General features: G+C 40.9%; 3 protein-coding genes across 9 annotated transcripts in view; 2 read left to right on the top strand and 1 right to left on the bottom strand.

The window, feature by feature from the left end:
• LOC122622283 (mucin-4) overlaps nucleotides 1-13163 on the bottom strand; it is a 59012-nt gene that overhangs the window by 39795 nt on the left and 6054 nt on the right. Inside the window, exons 1-2 of one of the 6 annotated variants that reach the window (XM_043800621.1) lie at nucleotides 9097-9112; nucleotides 8447-8514 (exon numbers count right to left, since the gene is read on the bottom strand). The exons of 4 other annotated variants lie outside the window; for them this stretch is intronic. In XM_043800621.1, the coding sequence (XP_043656556.1) occupies nucleotides 8447-8449 (3 nt within the window). In that variant the 5' untranslated portion in view covers nucleotides 8450-8514; nucleotides 9097-9112. Of the gene's footprint in view, nucleotides 1-8446; nucleotides 9210-13163 lie in introns of those variants that run through there. One more of the 6 variants, XM_043800620.1, reaches the window with a different exon arrangement.
• LOC122622285 lies at nucleotides 3847-11647 on the top strand. 2 transcript variants are annotated; one of them, XM_043800626.1, is made up of 3 exons: nucleotides 3847-4031; nucleotides 4090-6519; nucleotides 11522-11647. In XM_043800626.1, exons 1-2 carry the CDS (start codon nucleotides 4029-4031, stop codon nucleotides 6502-6504), a joined length of 2418 nt encoding a protein of 805 aa, XP_043656561.1. In that variant the 5' UTR covers nucleotides 3847-4028; the 3' UTR covers nucleotides 6505-6519; nucleotides 11522-11647. The 2 variants fall into 2 exon arrangements, with proteins under 2 accessions (XP_043656561.1, XP_043656560.1); XM_043800625.1 differs by lacking the exon at nucleotides 11522-11647 and having other exon boundaries at nucleotides 4090-6621.
• On the top strand, nucleotides 6389-12682 carry LOC122622287 (regucalcin). Its single transcript, XM_043800630.1, is given in 4 exon segments — nucleotides 6389-6519; nucleotides 11522-11991; nucleotides 11993-12238; nucleotides 12299-12682. Coding segments are annotated over 4 exon segments (918 nt in total). The 5' UTR covers nucleotides 6389-6510; the 3' UTR covers nucleotides 12492-12682.

Consider the following 13163-nt stretch of genomic DNA (forward strand, 5'->3'; position numbering starts at 1 on the left):
ATATTTATATAGCTGCACATGTCTGTGTGTGCCGAATGACTAACTGGGCGCAAGGTGGTTTTTATACTCGCTTAAAAAAGCATTAAAAACTTGTGTGCAAGTCGGCAGTGCAGGAGGAAAGCCAGAGCTACCAAAGCCACCATTTGGTATTTATGTATACAACATAAGTGACTAATCGGATTTCTATGAGGTAGTTGCCTTCCATATTTGAGAGCTGCTCGATAAATATGACGTTAAACAATATAGTAATTTTAGACCAAAGAGGGGCAGCTACTAACATTACTGCATTTTAATAACTTCCCAATTACTAACCAATTGATTTCAGACAAAGTACACCTCATTCCCTAAAACACTTCCTTATATACGAGTATAAAGCCCGTTAAAATAATTAATAATTTTTAATTAGTACCTTAATTTAAATGTATTGCCACATCAAACGCGAATGATTAATTATAAGTTTTGGGGTATTTTTGAAAATGAATTAATTATTTAATTGTCAGAAACATCGTTTACATTTCCTCATTCGGTCAACTGTGGGCCACCTTTTCTGCGTTAACTGTTTGGCTTTAACGCAAAGAGTTAACCAAAAATACAGTAAAGGAGAAAAATAACAGACAATGAGATGTTGATCATGTTGTAGTTGGCAGGTTAACAAGCAACCCGAGCAGCCTTAGGTGTGTATTTATGTTGAAAATATCTGAGGCGAATTGGTGCTTCCTTAATTTACCATGTTAATTGCTCAAATTAACACGCAGATAAATCGCGAGACAAGTCAACAAACCCGGCCGTCGAGTCAACAACATGGTTGCGCTTCAAGGCAGCCAAGGAAATGGTTTCCTTTTGGCCAATTGGATTGGATGACGGCCAAACAATGCGTCCAGTTTGGACAAACATTTGCAACAGAGCAGCAAACCCATTTCATGCCCATTCCAACTTCCCACGTTGCACGGCAGGTAGCCGCAAAAACTTGTAGAACGTGCTGGTAAAAATGGTAAAAAATTGTAAAAATAGCCATGCAGCCGTTTGAAGCAACAAATTTTCAAGTTTAAATCTAAATGTGGCAGTAAATCGTGCCCGGCCGGCAACGAAGATGAAGATACTGCCAAAGTCCAAGCTCCAAGAAAGCCCGGCTCTTAGAAATTAGAAGCGTGCTGAGGGCAGACCGTCGACCGTCTGGGGATGGTAATCATCGTTGTAATCAGTTTCTTGAATGGGGTCACTTTGGTCCAATAATGAACCGAATTTCCACAAAATGTTTGTCACACTTTTGACATTTTGCACGACTCGCTTGTCGACCGAAAATAGTTCCCCAAAATAAATGAATCGGGAATGAGAATTGAGACAGCGACTGCCATTCACTGAGCACGCAAACTCGCCACAAATGAAATGCAGTTCGTCTTGCTCTGCTGTACAATGCGGCGTATGCGCAATGTCTGGCGACAAGCAAGTTTGATTTGAATTTACGAAGCGATTGTGAAGTCGAGTGAGTTATTACTCCTCAAACAAATATATATACCTATATCCTTTTTTTTAACAGAAAGGTTAAAAACATTGTAGTACATGCCTACCAATTATAATGTATGACAAAATATCCCTGAATAAATATGTATATCTATAGAACATTGCTTTATATTGTAAAAACAAAAATAAACTAAAATATAAAAGAAATTAAATTTTTACTCGATTGATCAGAAATCGAAACAATATTCAGAAAATCCTTTCAAGCAGCAAAGTATTGACTTTTCAACTTAAGAGTTTGAAAGGAAAGTGGGGCGCGACTTTTAACGCACTTGGCAAAGTTCACAAGTGTTCGCAAGAGTTGAGTGTCGTCAGAAAGGCAAAGAGTATAGAAAAAGAGCAAGGGAAGCATCTGGGAAGCGAAGAATCATCAGACCGGCATTCGGCGGGTTGTTAAATTTAAAACTTTAATGTCATGCACGAAGGAAAATGTGTGGAAAATGCATTTGCGTGGCCACCAGCACATGGCAACACACGAAATCATCGCCTTGTTGACAGGAGGGGGAACACATAAAATTGAAGAAAATAAAAAACGGCAGCGCGAAAATATCTCAAAACAAACAGATGCAGATGCAGTTACAGATGCAGATGCGGCGAAAAGCGGGAGGAAAAGCGTCGTGAAAAGTGCACGTAAACAAAGATAGGCAGAGGCAGCTGAGCAGAGAAAAAAAGAAACAATATTTCCGCATTCCTCGCCACAAGCAAACCGGGCAAACATACGAGTGGCGATATTTGACAAAATTTCGTTGCACCGATGAGATGCAACTATCACAGCAAGTCGCTCAGCTCATCTAACCCAAATTCGTTAGTTAGATTAGTTTTTATTACATTTATTGCATTTATGAAAATGGCCAAGTCAGCGGAGCCAGAGCGGCAAAAAGAAGTTGGCTGCCAGCAAATCTGCAACTCGTTTCGATTGGAAAGTGTTGCCAATTTGCTCGACGACGCTGGTGACTTTAATTGTGCGCTTTATTAGCGCAATTTATGCCCCGACTTGGCTCAATGCTCCCATCGACAAAGCAGCGGCTCGTGCTCTGCACTTCGCCTTCGACTTGGACTCCAACTCCATTTAGTTTCGACTCAGCTGTTGATTATTATTTCTCAGTCATTGCAATTTCATCTAATTTACGGCAATTACACTCTAAATTCAATTGTTACGAAATTATGATGATTTATAAACTCTGACTCCCGGCATCCATCCATCCGTTCATGTACGTGAGCCCGAGCCCAAGCCCGATATCCGTCGCGAAACTCTTCAATCCACCCATGGATCAGATCAGCGCCATAGAAAGTAGAACAGGGCACGAGAGTGAGAAAAGCCGAGCGAACAATGGCAAGGCAATGACAAAAAAAAACACAAAAACACACAGCACACAAAGCAAGCCGAAAATGAAAACTGAAAATGAACAGCAATCAACCAAAAGTTAAACGATAAAGTATACCCATTATCTGCCGAATCAGGGTATAACTTGTTCCGTAAGCATTATTCTAAACTTTGAGACCGAAGTCTAATACTTCGCACGGTTTGAACCAAATAAAACTGCCACTTATATAAATAATTCATATAAATAATTCAGGAGAGGAAAGCCGAAAACGCAATTACTTGGTACTCAGCAGTCGTGACGAAAAATCCGCACGCCTTATTATACGAAAAGTCACATGACAATTGTAGCCGAGTTATTATAATATTATTATACGACTCAATTTGCAAATAAATAAAAAGTAAATTGAAGTATATATAAGCATGTATTATCGGCATTGTGCCATTTCCCAGGGGCGGGTTCAGGGGGGCTTACATACATACATATGTATGTGTGTGTGAATTGTCGAATGTGCGAAATATCACAAGTCAGAAATACAAAGAGTACGAGCGGCTTTGAGTCGAATGTTAGACAACCAACCAAAGTGCAAATAACGGCTTTTTATTTAGCTGTTTTTCAGGACCTCAAGGTCACAACTTGCCCACTGTATCTTTAGTGCACTCTATTAGTCAGACAGCTGTGGCAAATGCATTCGTGTTCTAGGCAAACAAAACAATAACTGCGATGAGTTGGGCAAATTACGCAAATGAATGATTCAGTCTATTTGAGCGACTGTGAAAACGGAATGGAAATTCTGTTTCAGAGTAAAACATCGGCCGATATGAACTCGTGGCACAACAAACAATAGAGTATAATGAACGTAATTTGTATTGGTTTCGAATGTGGGTTGCGATAAGGCTTTTCAAGGTGTGTTCAAACCAGTTGTCTGAGTTATATCTAATGGAGGTGCACTAAAACATACTGAATGCAGACATCCTTATCTTGGCTTTGATCGTAATTGTTTAGCCTTACAGTTCAGATTTTTATTAAATTTTCCCCTTTTTCGTTTGCAATATTCGAAATTTTTTCAAAATTCGAAAATACGCCGTAAATTTTTGTCAGAGGGCAAACCTCTGCGTTGCGTCACCATGCTCAAATTTTCCATCGAGCCTTAGATTTCGCTGCTATGCGGACAAATGCAAAAGGAAGATGGTGCGACCTTGGATCTTTAGTATTTAAATCACTTCTCTAATCGAACAATCTTCACTAGGAACCCAAGAAGTTCCAGCTGGACCGTGGGCCCTACCTCTCCCAGCTGGACTACCAATCCCGCCTTCAGTTCCAAGCACCAGCTTGGAGGTTACCCCTCACCAGCATCATATGCACCATTGGACCCTCATCCAACCAGCCGGAAGTTCTCCTCGAACTTATTCGTGCCGGGATGAGGGTGGTCCGACTGGACTTGTCCCAAGGCAGCCACAGTTGCCACTGCCAGGCCATCCAGGCGGCTCGTAAGGCCATCTCCATGTATGTGGAGGAAACGGGTCTTCCCCGAAGCTTGGCCATCGCCCTGGACACCAAGGGCCCGGAAATCCATCCACAAGGCATTCCGGTTGACTTACCCTCCATAAGCGAGCAAGACAAGCTGGACCTCGAGTTTGGTGTGGATCAGAAGGTGGACATGATCTTTGCGTCGCTCACTAGCGATGCCAGAGCTCCGAGGGAAATTCGCCAAGCACTGGGTCCATCAAGTGAGCACATAAAGATCATTTCCAAAATCGAGAGCCGAGAGGGTCTGGCGAACGTAGATGAGATAATCCGCGAATCCGATGGCATAATGGTGGCCCTTGGCAATTTGGGCAGCAAAATACCACTGGAGGCTGTGCCGCTGGCGCAGAAATCGATCGTGGCCAAGTGCAACAAAGTGGGAAAGCCTGTAATCTGTGCCAACCAACTGATGAATTCGATGATAACCAAGCCACGTCCCACTCGCGCCGAGTCCTCGGATGTGGCAAACGCGATCTTTGATGGTTGTGATGCTGTGATGTTGTCCGATGAAACGGCCAAGGGTAAGTACCCGGCGCAATGTGTGCAGTGCATGGCCAGAATCTGCACCAAAGTCGAGTCGATTCTATGGTATGAGTGCCTTCAGAACAACCTCAGAAGGGAAGTCCGGATCAAGGCCGCCAATCACATTTCGGCGGTAACCACGGCAATTGCAGAGGCAGCTACGGTGGGTCAGGCTCAGGCCATAGTGGTGGCCAGTCAGTGCTCCCTTGTGCCCCAGATGGTCAGTCATATGAGGCCGCCGTGTCCCATCGTGATGCTCACCGGCTGCCAACATAGGGCCGCTCAATCCTCGCTCTCTCGGGGCGTTTTCCCACTCCTCGTCAAGGAAATGGTTTACGGCAGCCTAAACTACTGTCGCATCATGCAATCGGGCCTAAAGATGCTGGCCAAGATGGACATCCTGGAGCCAGGCCAAAGGGGAACAGTGGTGCTGGTCAACGCCATGTCGGCAGACATGCTCACCTTTCGGCTTTTCACTTTTGTACAGCCAACTGAGGCAGACAGAGAAGAAGAACGCTGCCGAAAATTGGCCAGAAAGCAGCGATGCCAGGAAATGAAAGTGGCTTTAAGTAAACCCTGTTCAGATCTAAAGAGCCGTAAGACTGAAATATCTACGAAGCCCAAAGAAAATGAAGAATGTCCAACGCACGAAGAAGCCTCAAAATGTTTTCAGCTGGAAAAACAGAGTGAGCAGAAACGGAGCAAAGACTTTGTAATGGCCAAAGAAGGGAAAAATATCTGTTCAACAGAAGAATTTCCCAAAAAGGACCACGAGACCTTGAAATGCTTAAAGCTGAAGAATGAAACTCAAGCTCAAGCGGAAGCTAAGATAAAACGGATGGAAGAACCCAAAAAAGCTCAAGATTTTCGAAAAAACAATAAATCCTGTTCAAATCTGAAGAGCAGTATGTCTGAAATATCTATAAAGCCCAAAGAAACGAAAGAATGCCCTATGCCCGAAAGAGCGTCGAAATGTTTGCAGATGAAAAAACAGAGTAAGCTAAAAAAGCACGAATATTTGGCAATAACCAAAGATAAGAAATATATATGTTCAACTAAAAATAAAGAAAGTCCAGAAAAAATGAAGAAAGAAAAACAAGCTCAATCCAAAGCTGAGATGAAACGGTTGGAAGATCACAAAAAAGCCGAAGATGGTCGAAAATATAAAAAGGCGCTAAAGGATAGTCTTAGCATTAAAAAAACAGAAGATAATGCCTCAAGGTGCAATAAGAGGAAAAAAGGAAGTCTAAAGAAGGATAAGTGCAGAGTAGTCAAAATTCCGAGGACATCCCAAGAAAAGGATAATTATAGTCTGAAGAATGAATTGATTAGAAAAAACAATAAGACCTCAAATCCAGAAAAGAACATAATTTTTCAGGCAGAATCTGCAAGCACACACTACAAAGAGTTGGAAAAGTCCTGGGATATTATTCTCGAAAACTGCAAGACACTAAAACTCGAAAACTGCAAGACAGTAAAACTCGAAAACTGCAAAACAAGAAATCTTGAAAACTGCAAAGCGATCAAGCTCGAAAACTGCAAAGCGATCAAGCTGGAAAACTGCAAGCAGCCGAGCAGACATAGGAAAACCACGGATCGCAGTAAAAAAGTGTGAAGGTGTATGATGCAGGTATGATGATACAATCGTTTTTGTGTCAAGGGTAGAATAATAGCCGTAAGAACGTTCTCTAATGATTTATCACAAACTAATAAAGGCGTGTTCGCAACACAACTCATGATGTATCAAAAAGTGAAGGGTAATGCAAAAGCTCAGTTTTGAAAATCAATTCAGATACATTTAAGAAGTTATTACTAATATTGTCGGAAATATCGAAAGTTATTTCAATAAGAAAACGTTTCCAATTAGCTTTGCTCTCCTTTTTGTACTGCTCTTTTTAAATTTCCAGATAAAGCAATTATCAACGAAAAGAAAACAAAAGTCAAAGCGGAACTGGAAAAATAAAACAGTGAAATAGAAAGGCAACCAATTGGTTTGAGAACTTAATTAACCAACGTTTTGCAGCGACAAGTTACGTTTTGAGTTTTTGTGTTTTAATTTAGCTGGAAATATGAAATATACAAAGCTTTGGCGACAAATTTCACCGAACAAAAAAGCGGAAAAAGGCCGAATCAAACAATAACATAAAAAGGCAAAACGTACAAAACGCAGCCAAAACAATTAAAAATGCCAACGGAGCCGTGCAAAAGTCAAACAAAGAGGGCAAAAGCACACACACGCAGTACCCATACCCATACACGTAGTTTCATAGATATAAAGTGAGTTGTATACAATAATAATTGCTATATAGCGAACCGACTTGGCCGGGGAAGTTAAACCAAAAAAACAAAAAAGAAATATAAAAAAAGAGGCCGCATGGAAATGCCACAAGTTGAGTAACGTGGTATATAAAACAAGCAGAGGGGTGTGCTTTCAACCGAGTCAAGACCGTGCATAATCAATCCGAAATGAATGACACAAGTGACTCGAACAGAACCCGGCTAAATAATAGCAGACTCTTACGATCTCTTAACGAAATTCCAGCTGTGGGCTTGCATACAAATTACCGTCTAGTAACAATTAAAAGTTAACCACTAGTTAGTTATATTCTTAATTAACAAGATAAACATAGTGAGAAGCTAGGAGGGGGGCGAATAGAGCGCTGTCTTGGTCATTCGAAGGCTTGTCTGTGTAATTAGCTAAGTAAATGCACAAGGTTACAAGGGGGGTGGCACAAATGGGGGGGCGGGGGTACAAGCAGAAAGTGCATTGCAAAAAATATACATTAATATATTTACATAGTATGCAGGCAGGGATTGGGGTGGCATGGGATCAGTGAATAATTCGCGTTGGGCAAGGTTATGACGGGAATGCGGGTGCATTAGAGGTGGTTGAACTCAAGCCTTCATCACAGAAACATTACTTAACATTATTAAACACAATGAAACAACAAGCAATGAGTAGTTGCGAATGCGAATACATCAATTGCCGAGTAATACACTTCCTTGAATATTTTATGTTTTCCCTTCATATTGATATTTATACTAGAAACTGAATAATAGATTTCAAAATAAATGATTGGACTTAAATGAAAACAACATTATTGTTCATAGAATTTATATTAATAGTTTAATTACATCACTTTCAATTATTAGCCCAAAAAATAAATATAGTTGAATAGAAAGTAGCTTATACAATTTTTTCCTTTTTTGAAATACTAAAATCGTATTGTATTAATACTTTTTATTTTGTACATCATTTTAGTTAAATTGTATGAGTAGTTTTAAAAATATTCGCTACAATTCCTAGAAATAAACCATTGAAATCTATCCTCAAGTCACCTAGTTTTTTTGGGGGAAACCCCCTTTTCCACTTGATTTATTACAGAATCATATGGAGGAAACACCACAACATTAAAATCGATCGGTTATAAAATCTGTTCAAAGCGATTTCGACTTCCGCTAGATGTTTGAGTAAGCCGATGTGGAAGACATTCAATTTATCAAGGCGCATTTGGGTTATACAAACTACATATGTATGTAGGATTGAAGATACGCACCATTTATCTAGTTAAATCTCATTTAAAACGGGTCTCAGTTAGAATGTTGAAGTCGCTATGCAGCATGCCTGTTGGTCGGTTGTCCGAAAATGAAAACTGATTAATCCAAATGAATGAGCTGCGATGTCTAAGTGGGTTTATTTCGGTTTCGTTTACTGATATTTTCGACTGTGGAATCATTTGATTTCTCTGATACGGTCACAAGTCACTTTTCATTTTCTTTTATTTTGTATTTTTTTGCCAACACACGGAGATAAATATTTTTCGATTTTGCTACGGGGGCTTTCGTGTTGTTGCGTTTAAAATTTCACTTTTAGTGCCGGGGTTTCGTAATACCCGGGCGTCAGAAACTAGATATCTTTTATTGATTTATTTAGTATGCAAAAAGAGAGATATGCGATCTCTTGGGTTTATTTTTCGTAGTGCGAGCTGCCCAAATTATACCGAACCGAAAATCTAGAACGCGATCGAAGCGCGTCTTCGCAGCACACAATTGCAATTCACAGACACTTAAGCACTCGGGTGGAGAATAAAGGTTGTGCAGTGATTCAGCTGCCCGAGATCAGATGACGCAGAATCTGCTCTTTGTTTGGGGCCCTTGAACACTAGGTTTGTTGTATTTGTATTTGGTTATGTATATATTTGCTTACAAAATATTGAGACACGTGCGTGCGCTAGGCAGAAGAATATACGTGTATCTGGCAGATACAATTTCAGTACCAGAGATACGAGGAAAAAAATAATTCCAACAAAGCGTTATCGCGTTGTACGCGGCTCTGCAATTGTTAAACAACTAAAGGAAAATAAAGCCAGCGAGAGTCGAACCCAACAGCTGCGAGCAGTTTGTTGAGTTTCGCTGAATGCGATACATTGCCGCGAGAGAAAAGATACATTTACGGGGAGCGAATCGCCGAGCGAGAGAGCGGAAATCGAGTGAAACTGGCTAGCGGCTAACTGCTAGCCCTCGCAGCTGCTAGCTCTTGAGCTCTTGATTGGCATGAGTCATGTGAGCGCTGAGTGGGAGCCAGTACAGAAACTGGGTCTTTTATGGATGTCCAGCTAGCTTTTTATTCCAATTTAACTAACTTAACTTATTTATAATTAGTAACTTTTCATATTTTAATAAAATGTATTACTTTTGCTAAGTATATATGGCACAATCCAAAGCTTTTCCTGTTAATTATAATATTGAGTGAGTAATTCGTATTCAGCCAGCTGAATAAAGAGCAGTCGGAAATTCAGAGTGAGCCAAACTCAAAGAGAAAGTGCTTTCGAGCACTTAAGAGCATTGTTATGTATCAACACAAAACCTGCATCTGCTGCATCATCTTCGGCTTTTATTTTTGAGGATCCTATCATCGCAAAGGTTGTTTGTCTTCTAGACACACGCCTTGTTTTCATTTGTTTACGCACTGTATTTGTTGTTAGGTGCGTTTAATTTCTAGGTAAACAATCGCCACTTAGGGCGCCCGCTTAGATGTAATCAATTACAGATAATTAAGACAGAACTCCACGAGGAGCACAAAAGAAGTAAAGAAATCAAAAGAATGCAAGCGTGTAAAGTGTGGCAAAGGGTAATGCACTGGGCCAAAGACACATAGCAGACATCAGCCACATCGGACAGCAGCACAGCAAGTTAGAACCGACATCGAACGTTGCGACTATAAGATACCTATCCTTAAATTTAAGAAGTACCTTGTTTTCGCCAAAGTGTTATTCAAATCTGAAGGGTTTACCACCTCATTTAATAATAACTTTTTAAATCTTACGTTCAATAGACATAAAAGTACATTACATAGTTTTTATTATGTATACTATAGATTTCATTGTATATTCCTGGCTTAAAGTCTCTGCACGATTATAGTATACCCCACCAACTACGAACAGCGGGTATAACAGCAGAGCAACTCATTAGTTTTTATTATGGTTGTTGCCATTGGTGTTGATGTTGCCCAGCCATATGAAGGAGAGAAAAAGCCGCCATGGACAAGTACAGCAGAAGACCAAAGCGGGGAGACAACGCTCGAGTGACCCACTGTCCAAGTGGACGGCCTTTCTTATCTGACTCCACCTCCCTGCTTAATTACCCGCCAAGGAGTCGGGACAGAGGCGCAGTTGGCACAGTTGGCAAACTAATATCATACCCATGTAATGTAGTACGTTTGAGAGACTCCACTCCATTGCACTCCACTCCACTCCACTTGATTTGGGTGCTAGTGGGACACATGAAGGGCACAACACACCAAGACCAAGTTGCCATGGAACCACTGTAAAAAGGTTTAATCAATGACCCGCTCGCTTGCTCGCGCTCTCAAAAGAAAAACAACTCGAGTTTGAGTTGCTTATTTATGGAAATTGATAAGACAAATCGTTTGGTTTTACGACCTTTCATTTCCATACACTTTAAGCGCCTTGTCATGGCTACCAAAATGAAATATCAAAGCAAACCTAGCCCTAATTATATCTACAAACATGAATCATTTTATGAAAAGGGACAACAGATGGGCTTCGTTTATTTGATAAATTCTTTAAAATGTGTGGGGAGATTGCAAATGGGGTAATTTTTCAGTGAGCAATTTGAGGACATGATAAGACCCCACATATAATATTTGAGAATCATTTCGATTTGTAAGATCAGGAGTGTTGATGATTGCACACTTTTTCTTTAATAGTTTTGAATAAATAATGCTATTTCGATTCGTTAGGTAAAGAATCAGAATCTCTATAGAATATTCGAGTCGCTGAAAATGTGCACCATTATAGATTAAGGTTTCTACCTCGATAATTTAATTTTGGTGTTTTCCTGTGTTGGTTTAATACGCTGATAACAGTTTTGTTCAAACTTGAATGATTGTTTATCAATTAGCCATATTTAGGTTTAAGAATTACTATAAAAACACCTTAACTAAACGGATACAATTTAGTTTAAGAACGTTCCCTGAACTGAAGAAGTATTCAACATTTTCCCTACTGAGAGAGTGTTACATGTTCATGATCAATTTAATTTATATATGGAGACTTAATTCCTATATAATATACAATTAAAACCCATAATAATAACATTCCTCATTTCAGATGTCGTACAAGGTTGAAGCCGTTCCCGATGCCCACGCCGACCTGGGCGAGGGTCCCCACTGGGATGCTGATAGCCAGAGTCTGTACTATGTGAACCTCGAATCGGCAGGCATTCATCGCTACGATTTCAAGCAGAACACGGTTTACAAGGCAAAAATCGAGGGCGAGGAGGTTGCCTCCTTCATTCTGCCGGTTGAGAACAAACCGCAGGAGTTCGCCGTAGGATGCGGTCGTCGCACGGTCATCGTCCACTGGGATGGAGTCTCCGCAGTGGCCAAGGTTACTCGGACCCTTTTCGAGGTGCAGCCGGTCCATGAGGACACCCGCATCAATGATGCCAAAGCTGATCCAAACGGGCGTTTTTACGGTGGCACAATGTCCCTCAGTGGCGACGTCTTCACCCAATGGAAGGGTGAGCTCTTCAGCTGGCAGGCCGGTGGGCAGTCAAAGTCCCTTCGGGACAAGGTGGGCATCCAATGGCCTGGCCTGGGATGCCAAGGCCAAGAAGTTCTACTACGTCGACACCAACAATTTCGAGGTGGTGGCCTATGACTATAATCAGAGCACTGGAGACGTAAGCAACCCAAAGGTCATCTTCGATTTGAGGAAAATCCGTCCCGAAGGACCATTGTGGCCTGATGGCATGACGATTGATACCGAGGGCAATATCTACGTGGCCACCTTCAACGGTGGAGCCGTCTTCAAGGTCAATCCAAGGTTGGTTTATATTTCAAGTTCCACCCAAGTTCAATATTAAATATTATCTTTTTAATGCAGCACCGGTAAAATCCTGATGGAAATCAAGATTCCAACCAAACAAATCACCTCCGTGGCGTTTGGAGGTCCCAACTTGGATATTTTGTATGTGACAACCGCCAACAAATTCGACCAGCCCAAACCAGCTGGCACCACCTACCAGGTCACTGGGCTCAATGCCAAGGGTTACGGCGGCGTTAGTTTGAGGATCTAGATTGTAGTGTACTTGAATACATGCATTTAACTAAATAATCAAACGCTTGCTCGTTTACTAAAGTTGGTGTTTCTCTTATTTTTGGTATTTCAATAATCTAGCAAAGGAAAAAGCCATAGTCGACTATCAGATACCTGTTACACAGCTAGGAAAAAAACAATTAAATGAAAAACAAGAGAAACCGCTACAGTCGAGTTCCCCGATTATCTAATATTATCTATGTCTTTGGAACCTGAATTCTTCATTTCAACTTCTTAGCTTTTATAGTTCCTGAGATCTCGACGTTCATACGGACGGACAGACAGACGGACGGACAGAGGGGCGGACGAACAGAGAGTCGGACATATCCAGATCGACTCGGCTATTGATCCTGATTAAGAATGTATAAACTTTATATGGTATGTTGGCTTCCCTTCTGCCTGTTACAAATGTACTTTTTAGCAAATCTAGAATACCCACTTGGCTCTACTGATTCTGATTTGTAAGATCAAGAGTGTACACTTTTTCTTTAATAGTTATGAATAATAAATGAATAAATAATGTTTGTTGCCGATTCGTTAAGTAAATTATCAGCTATCTCTATAGCTTATTCAAGTGTCGCTGAAAATGTGCACCATCATAGATTAGGGTTTCTACCTCAATAATTAATTTAGCCGGTGCTTTTCTGTGTTG

This window comes from Drosophila teissieri, chromosome 3R (genome assembly GCF_016746235.2).
Source record: "Drosophila teissieri strain GT53w chromosome 3R, Prin_Dtei_1.1, whole genome shotgun sequence".
Classification (NCBI taxonomy): domain Eukaryota; kingdom Metazoa; phylum Arthropoda; class Insecta; order Diptera; family Drosophilidae; genus Drosophila; species Drosophila teissieri.